This window comes from Megalops cyprinoides, chromosome 21, assembly GCF_013368585.1.
Source record: "Megalops cyprinoides isolate fMegCyp1 chromosome 21, fMegCyp1.pri, whole genome shotgun sequence".
NCBI classification, from domain to species: Eukaryota; Metazoa; Chordata; class Actinopteri; order Elopiformes; family Megalopidae; genus Megalops; species Megalops cyprinoides.
Genome location: NC_050603.1, coordinates 18,676,233 through 18,695,658, shown reverse-complemented (window position 1 = coordinate 18,695,658; position 19,426 = coordinate 18,676,233). Strand labels below are relative to the sequence as shown.

Genomic DNA, 19,426 nt, shown 5'->3' with positions numbered 1-19,426 from the left:
TTAAAGAAAACTGCTTGTGGGTGCATGTGCATGACAAGGTCACTTGGGATTTTTCTTTCCAAATTTGGGCACATTGCTTATCTTCACACAAAATACGTGCCTGCCTCCCAATTGGTCAGACGGGCCCAAGGCCATGGTGAAGCGGACAGCGATAGGTCACCCTGTTGTAGCGGCAGAGGAATCCGCCCTGCGCGGCAGATGGGGAGGATGTGGGTCAATCTCTGCTTATGCGCAGGGGTGTGACATCACATCAGCTGCATTACGGCGCATCTTAGCGGCTCACAAGTCTTAAGCCTCGCCCCCAAAATCCAAAACGCACGCTTGCAGCAAGGTGTTCAGGTCTGACTGGCTTGGCTTAGGTTGCAGATGTTTCATGACACCTTGCAGTGGGGTATCGGGTTTCAGATTCACAGACGTGTACTGTCAATGACTTGCAGTTGATGTGGTGCAGATAACTAGTGAAAAAGCTCACACAGAGGAACGGGATGTTTTAACAGTTTTATTAAAGCAAGCAATTTCAATCCAAGATACATTTCACAATGCTCAGCGATCAGTTCTCACGGCCAAATAAGAGTGATTCTGAGCATTCACACAGTAAAAGCAATAAAAAGTAAGAAAGGAATGCTTTGCCTCATTCTGTGGAATAAATTTCAAACCCCAGATTAAGTTTTTTGTATTTTGCCTTTTTTTTCTCAATTTTTTTTTTGTTTATTAACTAGGCCTAGCTTTCCTTCTAGACCTGGCTGAATCGCGTTTCCTTTCCTTTTTTTCAAGATTGTTTTATTTGTTTTGCAATGTTTTGTGTGTTTTCACTTTTTTCAATGTTTAAAGTTTTTTCCCCCCTCGGTGAAGCAAGTTTCAAGGTTCCCCACACCTGAAAGAACAGAACAAACACGAGTCAGGTTTACAGCTCTAGTCCGTTTAAGACAACTTTTATTCAGTACTTGGCATTTAAAAAAACTACTCGCTGCCTAGTGACAGATTGAAGGCAACAGCAATTTCCTGTGAACTGCAATGCAGCTACTGTGCTTGATGTGGAATATGTGCACACCTACCTTGGCTTAGACGCTTGGGACACCAGCAGAGTTGGTGACAGTTTTCTGGGCGGCCTCTTTGGCCTGGTGAGCCTGCAGCACGGCAACAGCCTCATCCACCTGCAGTGTAAAACGGCAAAGACGCAACAGTGACCGGATGCCTTTTACACACCATGGACCATCAGCAACCGCTATCCCACCCTGCCAGACCTCTCTTACAGCAAGCTGTTTCTGTCAGTGAGAATTGTGAGCAATAGCCCAGATATGCTGGAATGGCTCCTACAGTTCAGTTAAAATGTGAGTGTCTGTGGCCTTTGGCTCAGCTGGACTGTGAAGCAGAGGGGAGGGGCTGACCTTGGAGCGCAGGGACTCCGGGGACTCCAGCATGTGCAGGAGCTCCGAGTTGTCGATCTCCAGCAGCATGCCTGTGATCTTCCCCGCCAGGCTGGGGTGCATGTTCTGGATCAGCGGGAAGAGACGCTCGCCTGTGAGGGGCGGAGAGGACACGTTTTAGCGCGCGAGGTCAGAACACCTGGACGCTCTGAGCGCGTGGCTGCAGTGGAGAGAGGGGGAGGGGACTCACCCAGCATCTGCTTCTGCTCCTGTGGAGGGGCGGCAGCCAGCATGGAGGCGGTCAGTGGCTCCTGGCCCTGCACGTGGACAGCGGGCTGCGGGGAAACGAAGGGAAGAGGCCACGTCAGACAGGGCCACGCTCACACCGCTTTAAACCAGCGTTTCTCAACCCTACTCCAGGAGACCCACTGTCCTGCATATCTTCCATCTACCCTTGCTCCTAACACACCTGATTAGTGTGACTAACGTGCTCTTGATTAAATCAGGCATGCTCAGCTAATCAAAAATGCCACTGATGAGTTCAGTCAGGTAGGTAGAGCAGGAGCAGGATTGAGAATCAGTGCTTTACACCGCGCTGGAAGGCGGCGGTGCGCACGCGCTTACCTGCTGCATGGCGACCTGCGGCTGCGTGGCCATGTGCTGCTGGGGGTTGCGCACTCCGGCGGCGTACTTGTACTGAGGAACGCCGCGCACCGGGGTGGCGGCTGCAGCGGCGGCGGTGGCGGAGGGGCGGGGCGCCATGGTCTGGGTGGCTGTCGGGGCGGAGGAGGGGAGAAATCGTTAGGAACGGGCACGCGGGGAAGAGAGGGCACGGCACGGGCGCGCCGGAAGTCGCAGGACACTTACCGACGCGCTGCGTGGACATCATGCGGGGCACCTGGGAGGGGGGTCTCATGGTGCTGAAGGTTTGGGGCCTGGGGGCTGAGGGACGCATGGCACCCGGCATGTTCTGGAAATCTGCAGAGAGAAAGAGGATGAGGCTGGGCTGCAGGACTAAATCTGATGCGCTTTGGCAGCAATGCTAACACAACGTTAGCATAACCGAACAGAAACGTCTGGGGGGGACTCACGCTGAGGCCTGACGCCCTGGGTTGCCCAGCGGGGGCTGGGTCTCAGCTGAGCCAGCTGGCTGGTTGGATAATAAGCTCGGTTCTGGGCCTGTAGTGGGAGAGGAAACCAGACACAACACATCAAGTAAGCCACAGCCACACTGCTACTTATACTCACAGAAAATTAACAGTGAGATGAGCTCTGACCTGTGGGATGGCAGCCATGAAGTAGCCGGAGGGCGGCGCCGGCTGGTAGGGGTTGATGACCGGGTTGGGCACGGCGCGGACGCTGGCCATCCTCTGCATGTACTGGTTGGTGAGGTGGGCCTGCCGCTCCTCCTTGCGCTGGGCCAGGGCCACGTACAGCGGCTTGGTGGCCACGATGCGGCCGTTCATCTCCGTCACCGCCTTGGTGGCCTCCTCCGGGGACGAGAAGCAGACGAAGCCGAAGCCCTTGCTGCGGCCACCTTCCATCATGACCTGAGGCAGGGGGAGAAATATCTGCTTAGTTTCCCTGCATCTCGACTCTACACACAAATCTCACTGGGTTCACACTTCCCAATGCTATCGCGATGACAAAAATCAGTGTTGGCAGCAATCATACATTTACAGACCGACCTCAGCACATAAACCCATGGCGCCGGTCTGAATACTGTTAAGTCACAGCCACGGACACGAGGCATCTCACCTTAGCGCTTGTGATGGTTCCGAAAGGTGAGAATTCCTTACGCAGGCGCTCATCGTCGATGCCATCATCCAGGTTTTTCACATACAGGTTGACGCCCTGATTTACAAAATCCAGTTAGGATACAGCTCTGAATAGTGACACTGAGAATGACTGACATGCTGACTGAATACTGCAGTCCTTCCAGTTACACACTTACAGCTATGTTTTGTCAACAAATTGACAAACTGGGCATAGCAATGCACTTTTTCCAGAAGCCTCAGACAGAACATTTCTAAATTATGATTTAGATAAAACGCTCTGATAAGCAATTCAGCTTTTTAATTGTCTGTAGCACAAATTTATCCCCAACAACCATGAGCATTAGACGTGGGGCCCATGAACTACCATTTCCCTGTGGCAGCCATTTTGGCCAGTATGAGCCACAGTAGAGGCCGTACTGAATTTGACATGGCTGCAGCGCAGTAACCCGGTGTGAGAAAGTCAGGAGGCCCATGGCATGCGAGGACATCATTACATTACATGCATTTAGCAGACGCTCTCATCCAGAGCAACTTCCAGCTCAAAGGAACATTAGTGTATCCACTCAAGTTGATTGAGAAAGTGTCTCACCTGGTAGCGGGTCATGCGGTCCTGCTTCATCTGCTCGAACTTGCGCTTCAGCTCCGTCTGACGCTCCACCTTCTTCTGGGCGCGGCCCACATAGATCATCTTCCCGTTGAGCTCCTTCCCGTTCATCTCGTCCACGGCCTGGAAGAGACCAGAGCCAGAGTGGTCAGACCCTTCACAGAGACCACGCTGACCGGGTCACGCCAGAGCACGGGTGCGGTCCAGCTCTGGTTAATGGGTGGTTCGGGACGGGGTTCGCTCACCTTCTGCGCGTCCTCGTGCCTCTCAAAGCTGACAAAGCCGAAGCCCCTGGACTTCCCGGTGTCGTCCGTCATCACACGGATACTCATGGCATTGCCTGAAAGAGGAAGAGAATGATGATTCAAAACAAGCTAACACACCCAGAGCAGAACAGAGATGGAGATTTAGTGCTGGCTGAGCTAGTTCACTGAAATTTCTACTAGTTTGGTTGTGTATGCATGAGGGGAAAAAAAAAGCTTACCATATTTACTAAAAACTTCCTTCAGTTTTTCATCATCCATGTCCTCTCCGAAGTTTTTGATGTACACGTTGGTGAACTCTTTGGCCCTGGCTCCGAGCTCAGCCTCGCGCTCTTTGCGAGACTTGAAGCGCCCCACAAAGCTGCAGAGAACAAACTAGTCAAAACCACAATCTTCCTGTGCTTTGACATCAGGGACCAGAAAGTTGTGAAAAACAAACCCCCCAATTCAAACTCACGAAGCAAACAATAAGAAACTCGTTAGTTAAATTCAAAAATGGGAAAACTTCAAACCATGTCAGTCAGTCACACACAAAGCATAAAAACAACGAGTTTGCAACACTAGAGGTGCGCGAATGTAAACGATGTAGACACCGCACTTACACTTTTCTGTCATTGAGCAACATGCCGTTCATTTTCTCAATGGCCCTTTCGGCAGCCTCCTGGGTCTCAAAGTGCACAAAGCCGTAGCCCTTAGAGCCATTCTCATCACACACCACCTTGGAGAGGAGACATTTCAGGCATAAGCGGCTTCACATCATGCATCTCGTAAAAAAACCTGGCTCACTTCAGGGTGAAACCCATCATCTCCTCTCATGCGGAACCCATCCACCACTCCACGGCACTCCAAAACGTTTCTCATAGCGTGCAGGCCTGAGCTGAGAGCGCGGCTGCGGGAGTTACCTTGCAGGACAGGATGTTGCCGAAGGCCGAGAAGGTGTCGTAGAGGGCCTTGTTGTCGATGGACTTGTCCAGGTTCTTGATGAAAATGTTGCCCACGCCGCTCTTCCTCAGCGACGGGTCGCGCTGGGACCACATGATCCGGACGGGCCGTCCTTTGATCACGTCGAAGTTCATGGTGTCCAGGGCACGTTCGGCTGGGGGGAAGGGGAACGAGTCGTCAGGCCGCTGAAGATATGCCCCCCTGCCGCCCCCCGACAGTTGATGTCACGAAGCCTCCGAAACGAGCTATGAGGCAGCCTGGCACAGCCAAGGCAGTGCCACTGGTGGTGCTTTAATCATTACTCATTCGGAAATAAACGTGCCATGCTGGAATGTGACAGGGCGGTGTCAAAGGTCCGTCACATTTTATTAAGACTGCAGCCTTGGACCCTGACACCTCCGGTAATTGCACAGGGTCGTAAGATTGCTGCTGATATCAACTAGACAGAAAACACAAGCAACCTCGCATGGAAAAGCTGAAACCTTTTCTGTGAATCCCTTCCAGTTGCCTCGCCAGACAATCTGTATGCAGCTTCCCTTCATAACTACGTGCGTGCACTGAGACTAACACTCTCAGCCAGAGAGGCCCTTTATTTGCAACATCTCTTGTACAGAGATGACAGCTAAGGTGGTGCAATTCTAAACTTGCTAACGTAATCAACCACTGTGACACTGAGGATGCTTTAAAAAAAAAAGTTCCTTCCTTGCAAGAATGACTTTTGATCCTGTCATCTCCTTGAACACTCTAATCAAAGGCACAAACTCAGTGTTCTGTCTCGCATGAGTTTACAATAAACTTGTACTGAAGCCTTGTTTCTAAGCTGAAGTGATCCACACTAGAAGAGGCCAGCACACTGAGGGGAACGGAAAAAAAATGTCCATTGCTTAAATTTGGGACTGAAATTCAAGGCAAAGCAGTACAGTTTCATCAGGGGGTTTGTATTCTCAGTGTCTAATGGGTTATCAGTCCTTCTTATTCAAATACAAAACCATTCAAGTCGCATACCGCAGCATACAAGAATGCTGTTTCTATTTGGTTAAGGGGAAAAAAAACCCTCAATGAGCCAAACAAATTTCAGTTTCAAGACAGAATAAGCTGTCTGGGAGCACAACTGCCTTGGGGAAGGAATGGCTCAGTTATTAGAACCCATTATGCCACCAATCCTGAATGAATAGCCTCTGCGTTATCCTGCACTGTATGGTGCTGGATAGGAGGGTTACTTGTACTCTCCGGATGACTGCATTTGGCGCTGGCAGCACATTTTGCTTTGAGTGGAATTAAAGCTTTAGCAAGATTTTGGAACACCATTATTATGTACACATCATCATATCAGTAGAAGGCATTTAATGTGTTTTGATCCTGATTTATCTCAGAGCCGGCCTGTGGTTTGATTACCGGCAGAGACTATGGAGGGTTGGGGGGTGCCGTCTCTAGCCTGGCTATACAAAAGCGCTCTGCCTGGCACTCTGTACTAAGACGGCGACTGCCGTGTGTGGTGTGTCGGTACATTAGATGCTTCGCACCTCGTACCACGACAATCTATGATCCATTCTGGGTGAGAAACGCTGCCAACATCCGCCACAATCTGGATTCATTACGCGTTATTCCTAAGTATGATCGTGCTCGTTTAATACGCGGCGGGACGTATTAAACCTTAAACCTGCGCAATACTGCTCACCGCACCGCGGCCGCGCACTTTAAGATGCTGCACAATGCGATCCATTCGGCACATACTGCGACCAAGGCTCAACTCAAAGGGTGTGGATGCCGTCCTCCCCCCACCTGCCCCTCCCCCTTCGTGAATTTGTTGTCAGGTCTGTCGCGTTATCAGCTGGCAACACGAACTGCTCCACCCACGACACCATGTATAAAAATGCGCCCATCTCGCTAACGAAAACTCTGCCTATCTCACCCAATTCCTGTAATGTCAGAGCGGCCATCAGTTCGCTCACATGGCTGTACGCGGTTTGCTAACTTGATTACCTTCCACGCCAAGACAATCGGCGACTTTGCTGCCACTTAGCAGTCAAGTGCATTAAAAACTCATCCGTGACCTCGTGCTAGGCACTTGCTACCCAGACACATTTCTACCATTTTACCTCAACTGTTGACACAAAGCGCATCTAAAATGCGGAACATGTGTAATGGTTACATCAAGTTAGCTAAAGCGCAATTGTTTGATTGCGACAGTCGGCTATCTCGTTTGATGGCGCGGGAAGTGTAATTTTGGTGTGATTGCCATTATAGTACCAGTTTAAAAACATGTATATAGTCCATACTATAAAACACCGGAAATCATCGAAGGTTCGCTAGCCGAGCTAACGTTAAATTAACATTAGCTACTACAGCTAGCAGTGTCGCATTTAGCTAACACGCCGTCTGTCTGAATGCAGACTAGTGGTTTGGCTAACTGGTTAGTCTACCTGCTAAGCGGCTAACGTTATCTACCGACCGTAACTTGGGAGATCTGAGCTTTCAACAATCTGAACAGACGACAGTATCGACACCTAACGATACTTAGCTAAAGTAATATTTACTTTAGTTGCCTATAGCTAGCTTGGAGCTACAAGTCTCTCTCGACGTCTCCCCCACGGTAGACCTGAAAAGCAATGTTTTCAGGCATGGTTGATGGCCAACTCGCTCGGAGACTTACCATCGGCCGGCTGTTGGAAGTTGACATACGCATATCCGAGGGAGCGGCGAGTGATCATGTCCCTGCAGACACGGATGGAGAGGATGGCCCCGGCGGGGCTGAATTTCTCGTACAGCATCGCTTCAGTCACGTCCTGGTGGAGATCGCCGACGTACAAGGAGGCCATCGGGTAACTGGGAGCGCTGGGATTCATCTTCGTGTACGCGACTGGGTACTAACGTTAACGAAAGAACTGCTAGCCAAAAATTCCAAAAAATGCCAACGTACTGTGTAGCTAAGCCCCGTTAGCGAGTAACCTCGAATTGTTAACTAACGTTGCCGATCGTTCTGTCTGACGTTAAAATACGTGGCTAGCTACCGTTAGCGCGCTTGCTGGTTTAGTCTAAAACGTATTTTTTAAAAAAAAATAATTAGCCAGTTATCTGCCGCAAACCCAATACTGTACGGAGTAACCTAGCCAATTATTAAAGCAAGCGAGCCCAGATTTTAATGTTAGCTAGCTCTAACGTTAGCGACCTAGCTAGATAACTAAATGAAGGGATCCTAGCTTGAAACAAATTTTCTGGCGCGGTCAAGTTTGACACGGTGCACAAGTAGCCAGGTACCTATTTAAAATGGCTAACGAGCGTTGTGTAGCCAAAACGTGCTATCGACAGTTGCAAAGTAATCGAAGTGCAGTTTTTAAAATCCAAATAGCTAGGCCTTCCCCCTTCAACAGCAACTAGCTAGCTCGATGGCGATACACGTCGAATAAAAAAAAATCCCCCTTGCTTTACCGTCTTGTCCACGAATATCTACTCCTGCTTCACCGATTTTTTTTTTTTACAAAAAAAAAGAAAACGGATTTTTTGGGTTTTTATGCTTTTTAAATTTTTTTTTGTTTTTTAATTTTTTTATATAATGTGTGCCGAGGCTAGCTCTGGAGCACACACTCACTCACGCAGCATTAGCAGCCGGGGTTTAGGGGAAGGGCAGCGTTGAAACACCGTTATTTATATACCCTCGCATACGTCACTGTAACTAACCAGTCCTGTTTGGAGAGGTTGGAGAAATGGGCGTTGCAAATTTAACAACCGCTCAGCGCATTTAACTTTGATTGGCTAAGGTAAGTCAGATTTATGTCTGATCCAATCGGCTTTGAAGATGCTGAAATTTCGTCAAATAAAAAAATCGATCAAATTGAGTGTATAGAGAAGCTTTGGAGTAGTGAACTTTGGAACGTGTTTACTCAATACTCAAAGAAACCTCGCCATTACCGCGGTTGTAAAGGGTTTAACCAGAAAACGTCGAGCAATACCAAAGCAATTAAAATCTGTTACATATGCTAAGACATGATCAAAATGTGCTGTTACAACAAAATCAACATGCTTTCTCATGTTTGTATGCATTTCTATGATTTTGGAATCATCATGCTTTCGCATCAGTTACAGGAGTCGGTGCTTAAATGATTGGTTCATTGTTGGTTGGTTGGTTGGGGTTGCGTGAGGTTGAGATGGTTGAATCAACATCACATAACGCTATCTAGTATATGTACTATGAACGCGCCTGAGGTGGTGAATAGTGTAAGGCACTCCATTATATTTACATAAATATTTAAATATGTTTATGCTTCAAGGTAGGCCACAAGTTTGACCTTAGAAGTTACAACAAAAAGAATCCATTTATATGCAGTTTAACTTTAAATTAAATCTTTTCAAAATGTTTTCTAATTTTATCTCCAGCAGAATCAAAGGTTATGTAACACCAACTGAATTTCCACACAGGAAAGCTATATTGACTTACTTGGCAGGGGAGAGGGGTTCCCTCAAATGAAATTTAAAATTATTAATTAGTGAATTTAACAGATGATGAAAAGCTCCCTCTTGTACTGTATAAGATACATTTAAATAGAATGAAGTAGTAGTAGTGCGGATCTTTGTATGTTGATAAAATAAGCAAATGTTAAACTGTAAAAATAAAGAATTTGCATACACAGCCCTTTACAAAAGCCAGGTAGAACAGAAAGGAAAGAAAATCACAGAAGACAGGTATGAACTGTTGATATATCAGTATCCACAGAGTGGAAGTAGTGCAGTTCGCTAGTTTGAACTGCGGGAATGAGTTTTTATCTGAGTGTGAATTGCCCACTGTGCAGTGCTGTCATGTCTCACAGGGTTACCTCTAGGGTTCCTCAGCCCTGCAGGGTGCACAATTCACATTCTAGATAGCTACCTATCAGCGAGCTGAAAAACAACAGCACAAGAGCTCAAATAATATGGCTACCAGAGCAGCTTTCTCTCTGTGGTTGTCTGTGCTGTTCTGTGTTGAAACCTGGGAGATCAAGCAGGTGAGGAGATTTCACTGTAAGTGTCTTTGAGCCCTGATGAAGCATAAATAGCATAAATAGTGAAGCAAATCAAAACCAATGATCAAAGACCATAATCACTCACAAGATCATAGTTCATAGAGGAAAATGAGTCGGGTATGTCCTCAAAATGGACAGTTGTGGATGGGATACACACATCAGATGCTTGGTCAAAAACTGTTGATGGGAAACCATCGTCTGTATGCCTGCTCTCTAGTTGTCTGCTGTTGATGGCCATCATTCCTGACTCAACATGTAAAATCTGCATCAGTGGTCAGTCAGAGTATTCCTCAAAATTGCCAATAGACTGTGACTGACTTCACCACCAGACACCTTCACCAGCCATCAGGTGAGTGAATCCCCAGCTTAAGGAGGATCCCAGGGGGGTAAAAGAAAACCACAGAAAAAAAGGAGACATGAGGGTGGACCATCCAGAAACATATGGAACTAATTGAACTTGTTGGTCAGCTAAAGACAGGGGGTGCAGAGAACTTACTTTTTTTATTATCATCCTAAACATCTCTTTGATTGTGTTTCATAATCAGCATTGTGCCGATTTAATCAAGGGTCACCAGTTAGCAGCACACTCCTTTTTGATTAAATTTAACATGATTGCATCACCTTTTTGCACTTTATATGAAATAAACATTTCAATCAGAAGGAATACAAAGTGGTTTTAAGTTTAAACCAATCTCTGTTATAATCAAATATATAACCCAATATATTTATCATGAGTGAAACAACTTCATTTTTGGTGTGTACCATAATGTTACATCAGGCACGATCATGTAAACAGGGTTTAACTGCTGACTGAAATGTGAGATCTCTTCCACTCTTATCTGCTCACCACCGCTACTGCCAAACACAATAGGACACAAGTTCCAACTTTACAACTGTGCTGAGGTGACCCTACTTGTTGAAAGTGTTCTCTGTCATGTAAATGTATCTCAGAAGAAAGGGCCTTTAGAATGTTAAGTGACCCAACATACCTCTGCAGTGTTGAACCGACTTTTCAAAAATGGTTTTTGATTCCTTATGAGCATGTACTAGTCAGCTGTTATGTGGCAAGCAGAGATCATATTGCTGCATTCAAGCCCAAAACATTTAAAATAGTTTCCAAGAACACAAAAATTATAACACAAAGGTTGTACATTGTATTCCATTATGAACTTAGTGCTTGCTCATTAATTTATACATTTTTGTTTCCATTTTAACATGTGCAATATGGTCTCATTTTAAACTTAAAATTTCTGATTTATATCAAGAGCATTCTCGAAGAATCCAGGCAAATGTGAATTAGTCCTCCAGCTCACTGATTTAATGTGTTCCCAGCCACGACGTGTCAAATTGATTGAGAGTGATTCAGGATAATACGCGCTGTCTTATTATGAAAAGCCACTAGCAGACAGCTGAATCATCAGAGTTATTGCTGCTTGAGAGGAAATCCAGATATCAAAAAGTGTTTGACTCATGTGCTTGTCCTACACGATAATGATGCTGCTGCCGCTGATAATGATGATGACGAATAGATACTTTAGATTCAAGGGTCAAGATTTCCAACCTGATGTATTACTCTGATTTTGGCATTTAATGCACTAATTTACTGGTAATCTGTATATCGTTTAAACTAAATGGGTTTCCAGATTTTATATTGTGTGTGTGTGTGTGTGTGTGTGTGTGTGTGTGTGTGTGTGTACAACGGGGTAAGATTCTACTTGACTTCATCTTTATACAAAATCTGATTTTTATATACTAGAAAAATAAAAATGGCAATCCAAACAATGCACTTTTTATGCACACGATAGCCTAATGCACAAAATAAACCCTAGCACGGTGATTAAAAATGAACAATGTTGCAGTTTTCGGTCTCCATCAGGAAGGGCTCCGACTGATAGCTGGGTTCTTGCGTCTGGAGGTGTCTGCCGCTCCCCGCCTTCAGTTTTCCACTTACACTAGCTGCTCACTTGTCACGCGATATTCGTGGGTGGTTTGAACGCATGCGGGGGAGAGAAGGTGCGAAGAGGCGCGGTCAGGTTGGCAAGTCTTTTGAAATGGTTATCATGCCCCGAGGCGAAACCCACAAGGGCCAACTGAGGTATCGAGGGTAGAGAAGAAGACCGCAGGGAACTGCTGATTGAAGCTCCTTCCTGAAGGTTGCAAATTAGTTTTTTTTTTTTAAACAGATGGTGATTTTACACGTGCTAACATCGCGGTGGCGCAAATCTATTTTAAATGTTCGATAATTACTGAATGCTTGCGCACAAGGTACTGATTACACTATGCCTTACGTTGCATTTTTGCTTGTTCTAGAATTAGGGGATTTTCGTCACAATAAATACTTTGTTTAATGAAGACCTCTTCCTGTTCTTTCATTCTCCAGCTGTGTAAACTTTGCGACTGAAGTGACTGAATAATGTGATCTTCCCTTGACAGACAATTTAACAAGGCATTAACACAGAGGGAGTGAATGGCTGTGATCTTACTCCCCACTCCCCATCCAAAATGCTGTTGTATCAATGAAAGCAAAAGTAAGTAGTCATGAACTGATCCAGCTTCAATTGTCACAAATGAACAGAGTAGTTTTTTCTCTCACAAACTTTCAACTAAGAGTATGACACTTCTGTTTTCTGGCCCTCACAGAATATGCTTCAAGTATTCATTTGGAAATTTTTCTTACAAAACAGCTGATGCAATACCAGTCATACCAACACTTGAGTAGTAGGAATGAGTTCCTGAAATCCATACCGCTGTAAATGACAAAGCACTTTTGTCTGTTATGGCCCTGCATTTGGCCTGTAGTTTTCCATTAAATTTTCCCCCACTCAGAGAAGTAAAATGAATGAATAAATAAATAATGAGGTGGCAATACAGAAGGCCTGCTTTGGTCGAGCTTTAACACACAGTAGGATCCACTGGCACACAATGTGGCAAAGCTCAGCTCTTTTGTGCTAACAGAAAACGGCGCACTTTAGTTTGCGTCAACACTCCACGAAGCTCAGGCCACTTCCTGTTCCGCAGCACCCCCTGTTGACCTGTTAGTGGGCATCGTCCCGAAGTCAGTCTGTTGCTTTCTGGCTAACGCATGCTGATTGGTCGCAAGTGCGATCAGTCCATGTGTTTTGTTTATAAAGCGTCCTTCTCCACTGCGGAATTGAACTGGCAGCCTCTCCTATCCAGTGCACCTTTAATTGTTTTCATGTTTACATGTCAAGCATTTGTACAGCCGGACATTTACTCAAGTATTTCAGGTCATATATCTTGTTTTGGGTACAGCGCCTCAGGGTAAGGGTAGCTGCTATGGCTCACTCAAGACTCAAACCTGCAAACCTCCAACCTCAAACTCAGCTGAACCTCAGTACAGCCAGTACGAGCCAGACTTACCGCACACCCATTTTCCATATTGTTCTGTGTAGGATTTTAATCATTGTCCCCTGAATCAACATTAATTCCAATAGAGAAAAGCTTCATAAGAAAAACAGACAGAGGTCTGAGTGTGCATCAAACTGAGCATATTTTTTTTGTGTGTGTGTGTGTGTGTGTAGTGCGCAATGCATGAGGATGTGTATATAGTATGTGTATATTTAATGAGCACCAAAAGAAACATCACTCTATGCTAAATTATAAAAATACATAGTACAGTGATTGGATACTTGTGAAATGTTTTCTTTTTGGGTCAGTTTGATTAACCGATTATTTCTGACTGACCATAAGACATTCGAATAACTTTAACTGCAGATCATGACCTAAATTACCTCATTTGTCAGAGAGACGACTGGGCAAAACTGACAAGGCGGTGTTGCATATCAAGCTTGGGGATAATTTTCATGCAATTGGTATGTTGGAGGCTGGTTGTGGGGATCATTTCACAGCCAGATATTTCTAATAATAACCTGCATGGTGATTTCAATAAAAATATGACAGATATGTCAGCTATGGGACAGCAGCACCAACAGACCAACACAGTCTGGTGCACGTGTCATCCACATCTTTTTGTCAGGTTTAGTGTTTCTTAGATTTCAGGGATAGCATTAAAATAATTTTATGAAGCAGTTTAGCTGTCAAGGTTGGGTTGGTACCAAAGTGTTCACTGTGGTTTAAGACTGTAGATAGATACGTTATCTTTTGTGCATACAGCAATGTTACCCTATACACTATATACTCTTTGTTGTAATTTTTTTTTATCAAAAGAGCCATAATATCACATTCAGTGTGTGTGCTGATATTACTATTTATTATGTCAGTGAGATGAAGAGGTGGGGATTCAACATAAATGTAGCCATTTGCTTAAACAGCTTCTGCCATGCACAAAATGAGAGGCCATCAGAGCTACTTGTTGCTTTTACAGTGTATAAATTGTACATTAGAGTGCCTTTCACCAGCAGAGGGCAGTAGCCACTCTCTAAAACAAAGGGAGCTCAGCTTTCCTGTCTTAATATTCACTCTGAACTTCATCAGAGTTGCAGACATGCTATAGTATTCCTTTCAAGAGGGGAGTATGATCCATTTTAACATTTTTAACCATCCCCCCAAATACCAGGCCACAGGGATGCATGCAAATTTGATAGCGTGAGGATAGCAGGGAGGAGAGTTGTTGACATATGCTTTTATCCATACCAGCTTACATAGGTCTCAGTTCTTCTAAATGCTATCAATTTACATTTACATCTGTTTGCGGTATATTTTTTATACATTTGCTAAAGAGTACAACAGCAGTTCCTCACCTGTAAATTGAACCAGTATTGAACATTCTGGATGCAAACCCTGGTCCTTACCAATGTTGTCTGCCACCACCCCTTTTTTTGGAGGACATCCTTATTTAGTGTATAATGCCTACCAAATTACTAGAAATTAAACATTAGCACTATCACAAAAAATATGTATTGCGTTTCTGTCCTTCTCAGTCCGTTTACTTCCCCTTGCCCTAAACTCTTGCCTCCCCCTCCTCCTGTTTAATGTAATGCATTAGAGTTGCTAATTGGATTTTGACTGCTGCATATGGTACATTGCATTACATTACATTCATTTACCAGACCAGTACAGACAGGGATCGTGTCTGAGAGGAGCGGCCCCATGGGCATGGGACCATCAGTTGCCCCATGGTTGCAGAGCGCAGTGATCTTGGCGGAATATACGGTTTGAAGACCAGTCGTAGGTATGCTAATCCAGCTTGTATGGTTCATCACTTTAGCAGGACTTTAAGGGACCGTGAAATGGTAGTACTGGGATCAGTGTTTCAAGCTGGACCACTCATGCTATCTCAGGCTACCTCCTTCATCCACCGAAGTGTAAGCTTCACTGTATTCAGGTTTCCTGGCCATTGTTACATTGTGTGAAAGTGACAGACAGGGCTGGTTTTACTCTGTGTATGGGCAGGGTGTGTGGTGTCACGCTCAGAGCCACATTGTTTGAATACCAGATGGACATGTCCTCTCATATCCTTCAGGCAGATACTTCACCTCAGTTTCTCTGGTAAAATCCTCCCCGTATAAATGGGTTTTAGAATGTGTGCTATGCAAAGTGGAAAACATGGTAATCTGTCATGGGTAAAGATGTCTGCAAGCCAAGCCCATACAGTGCCAGTCAAAAGTCTGGACACACCTACTCCTAGAAGGGTGTGAAATAACACAGATTGAATTATGCAGTGACCAAAAAAGTGTTAAATCAAAACTATCTTATATTTTAGATTCTTCAAAGTAGCCAAAAAGTATTTTTTAAAACAAAATTTTTGGAAAGGAATTCATACATTTCCTTGTTGCACACCTTTTTCTCTGCCCCTCCTCTCCTGCCTCTCTGTTCTACATCCCTGCCATTCTTATCATCCACTAACCACTGTTTTCTGTTTGCTTCCTATTCCCTGCTCCGGGCTCCTGTCCGGAGCTGTAGCCCAAGCGTCTCATCTCGTTTTCCAGTCCTGCTACCTCGCTGCCCTGCCCATCAAAGCCAACTGCATTCCAAGACCCGGACATCCTAGGAGACATTCTTATAATCACTCTACTGTTAACTGCTATTGTTTGTCAATAACAAATGTACATTGCATAATTTTGTGTCTAACTATCTGCCCAGTGCCAGCCAGAAGCAGATGGGCCCCCCCATGAGCCCGGTTCTGCTCAAGGTTTCTTCCTGATAGGGAGTTTTTCCTTGCCACTGTTGCCTTAGGCTTGCTCTCAGGGGGTCTCAGGCCTGGGAACAATGTAAAGCTGCTTTGTGACAACTTGTGTTGTAAAAAGCGCTATACAAATAAAAATGAATTGAATTGAATTGAATACATCATCAACTTCACTTGTCTAAGAAACAAATTTCACACATTTAAGCATAGGTCTTTAGATCAAAATGTCTTTGAATGGATGTTTCCCATAATCTTAATCAGGTGTGTCCAAACTTTGACTGGTACTGTTCTAGTTCATCATCAACAGTGTGTGTGTGTGTGTTCTCAGTGATCTAGATGATCTGGACGTCTCACGTCACATGCTCTGCATGCTCTCAGCCCATCCAGGTTATGCAAGGATCCGTGGGTGAGCTTCAGTGAAGGTGCATCACCGAGAGCCGAGCTGCAGTTCCCCCACCTGCCGGTTCCACTGAGCGGAGAACATGCTATTACGGAACAGGAAGTGTCTTGGGGCGGCCGAGAGGCTATTTTCAGAGCGCCGTGGGACCCAGGCAATGCAGGTGGCCTGCAGAATCTGTCTGAGGATTTGTGCCAAGAACATAAGGGTGGAAAATGAGGACAAGTGAAGCATGCTCCCGGATCCGGCAACTCTCACTCTGCCAGGACTCATGGTAATACAACATATGTAACACTGGACTTTTAAGCAGCTACAGCGGTGGCTAGCAAATTCGCTGGCTATATCCCCAATTAAAACATCAAAATGTCAATCATCAATTTGCAATGGCTGATGGGATGCTAGTGTGCTGGAAGGTCATCCTCTGCAAGGATTTCTTGATTGTTGAAAGTATTGTGGCATAGTGGTAAGGAGCAAGGCTCCTAACCAAAAGGTTACAGGTTTGATTCCCTGTTTGGGCACTGCTGCTGTACCCGTGGGCAAGGTACTGAACCCAGAATTGCCTCAGTAAATATCTGGCTGTATAAATGGGTAAAGTCTAAAGTTGAGACCTATGTAAGCTGTTCTGGATAAGAACGTCTGCTAAATGACAATAATGTAACATTGTTAACTAAATATGCACTAGTATATACCTGGCATGTTAGATCATAAGTATCTGCGGTATAACAGGATTTGAAGCAGAGGCAGCAATCAAATAAGCAGATATAACAGGGAACAGGCATGCGTTTAGCTGGTGCAACCCAAGCCTGATTTCTTTTCCTATTATTTTTAGACAAACTGTCACAAAAGATGGACTCCAGCACAGATGAGAGGAGGGTGAGATCATGCCTTTTATTTCTGTGCAAAACTGGTTTTCCAAGCCCCTTGAGCACCTTGGGAGACGGCAGGGTGCTGGGGCAGGTCAGCGCAGTTTAACACCGGGGTCAGTTTGCTTGTCCTTCCCCCGAGCTGCAAACAAGACCCAGGCTCGTCAGAATGGTGTTGACTTGCAGGTGAGAAGGGCACCCTAGCCTGAAGGGTAAACACAGGGTCTGTTTCAGTGGAAGGGTTTGCACCAAGACGCGCACTCTTGGGATTGGTTACGGGGCTTTTGCCGTATCACTTGTGAAAGATTGTTTTTGTGGGTGCCGATGGTGTGCTCTCAGCCGTAACTTTGACCACACTCGGCCTGCCCTGCACCGGGAGGCCTGTCTAGTGTAAAGTGCCAGTTCACCTCCTCGTACGTCGCCGCTGTGCTTAGTGGCAGCACTTCACCAGAACTCTGGCTGGCCACTTGCCTCCTCTCTTCGTCAGATATTCTTCTGTGGTCAGTGGTGCTTTGTCTCCACGGCAACATGGGTGTGCCCTGCACCCTGGGCCAGGAGCCGTGAGCCGCCACGCCCATATGGGGCTGTGCAGAGCATTACCCAGCATTCCTGGTCAACAGAGACCTCTGAGAAGTGGTGGCCCTGGTCAACCAGCGACAAAAAGGTCACCTTGGCATGGGTCTTTCCAGCGGTCGGCTTCTCTTTGTGAAAAATTGTGAACCGCAATAACTACTTGTGGGGAGGCGTCAGTTTGCTTTGTGCGCTGTGTCTATGGGTGACTTGTGCTATGACTCACTGTCACTAACAGACAGTGAGTCAGTCGGCGGTGAGCGCGTCAAACAGTTCTGCTGATTCATCAAGCTTCCAAAAGCTGCAGACGGACCCTGCCTTCCTGTCAAACCTGCTCTCTAGTGTACAAGTTTTCCAATCCATCATAAAGATAAAATATCAGTGTGCAAATCAAGTGCGCTTTTCATAAGAAGGATAATGCAGGAGTCTCTTAGCTGTTGCCTGGGAAGGGGGATCATCTGGTCAGGCCTCAGGGCACATGACCAGGTGGGCCTGATTGGTCACATAAGATGAGCTTTATCTTCACCTTCTGCATCCAAAACCCCAGCCAGCCAGGCTCAGCTTGGTTCTCATAGGGCACGGTCAGCGTTTCCAAAACGACTCCTTCCATTCAGATCCGTTCCATCTCCACGGCCAGTCATCTGCCTCAGCATGCGCCTGTAGCAATTTGCATATCTATGACCGAAAGCTGATGTAAGCCATTTCCCATTGGCTGAAATGGAAATCAGATTTTTACAGTCACACTTCACTGAGTTAAATATCCAAAAGATTTTGTGCACATTAATATGTTCCATACATGCCAATAAGGGAGAGAGCTCAGGTTTCCCAGGGCATGCATACATAAATATGCATTTGGTGCATTTTATGGTAGCCTAGTAATTCTCTCTGGATAAGAGCACATTAAAAAATAAAGATTTTCTTCCCCCACAAAATTGCAAGTCTCAATAAAGCACAGTACAAACATACACAACAATTTCACGGATGTGTTTTTTTCTGAAAATCTGAATTTTATGCTTGGAGGTACCTCCACAGTTGGCTTTTGAAAACTTCACTTGCTCCAGCAGTCTTTGTTTTTGCGAGAGCTCCGTGTTAAAGCGTGGTAAAGCTCGCTACTTTCAAAGCCGGCCCCCCTCTTTGAATCAAAGAAAATAGGCAGAGTGCGTTTCCCCGCCGAGCCTCGATGCCGTCATAAAGACACCAGCCGCACAAAAACCCCCTCAAAAAAGTAAACTCGTTATGGGGAAGGAACGCAGTAGCAATTCAACAGCGCATACCCCTGCTTTGGCTAAACGGCTAGCGGGGACACACCTTTAAAGAGATAAAAATGCAACGCTCTTATAGATAAAAGCCAATAACAGATTCTTACTATAGCCAGAGGTGACAGATTGAATCCCATTTACCCATCCCTAAATCCAAACAATTACTCAGTTGCCTAATGAGAACTTGACACATTCAGGTAAACCATTGATAAAAAAAAAAGAATCAAACATATTTAAGTATTTTTTTTTTATTTCACTTACATGAAAGTACATTTTCCCC

The 19,426-nt window shown here is 45.5% G+C and overlaps 1 protein-coding gene and 1 non-coding gene across 2 annotated transcripts; both read right to left on the bottom strand.

Moving 5' to 3' along the window:
* Positions 1 to 813: 813 nt before the first annotated feature.
* Positions 814 to 8,561, bottom strand: LOC118796501 (polyadenylate-binding protein 1A-like). Its single transcript, XM_036555418.1, has 15 exons — positions 7,608 to 8,561; positions 4,915 to 5,108; positions 4,615 to 4,730; positions 4,234 to 4,373; positions 3,995 to 4,089; positions 3,735 to 3,872; positions 3,126 to 3,221; positions 2,645 to 2,917; positions 2,459 to 2,546; positions 2,235 to 2,345; positions 1,992 to 2,140; positions 1,618 to 1,702; positions 1,389 to 1,519; positions 1,056 to 1,154; positions 814 to 874 (listed from the first exon to the last, which is right to left on the bottom strand). Exons 1-14 carry the CDS (start codon positions 7,798 to 7,800, stop codon positions 1,062 to 1,064), a joined length of 1,902 nt encoding a protein of 633 aa, XP_036411311.1. The 5' UTR covers positions 7,801 to 8,561; the 3' UTR covers positions 814 to 874; positions 1,056 to 1,061.
* Positions 3,445 to 3,581, bottom strand: LOC118769318. The gene has a single exon (XR_005004488.1). It is a non-coding gene; the product is annotated as a small nucleolar RNA SNORA5 (small nucleolar RNA).
* Positions 8,562 to 19,426: the final 10,865 nt, after the last annotated feature.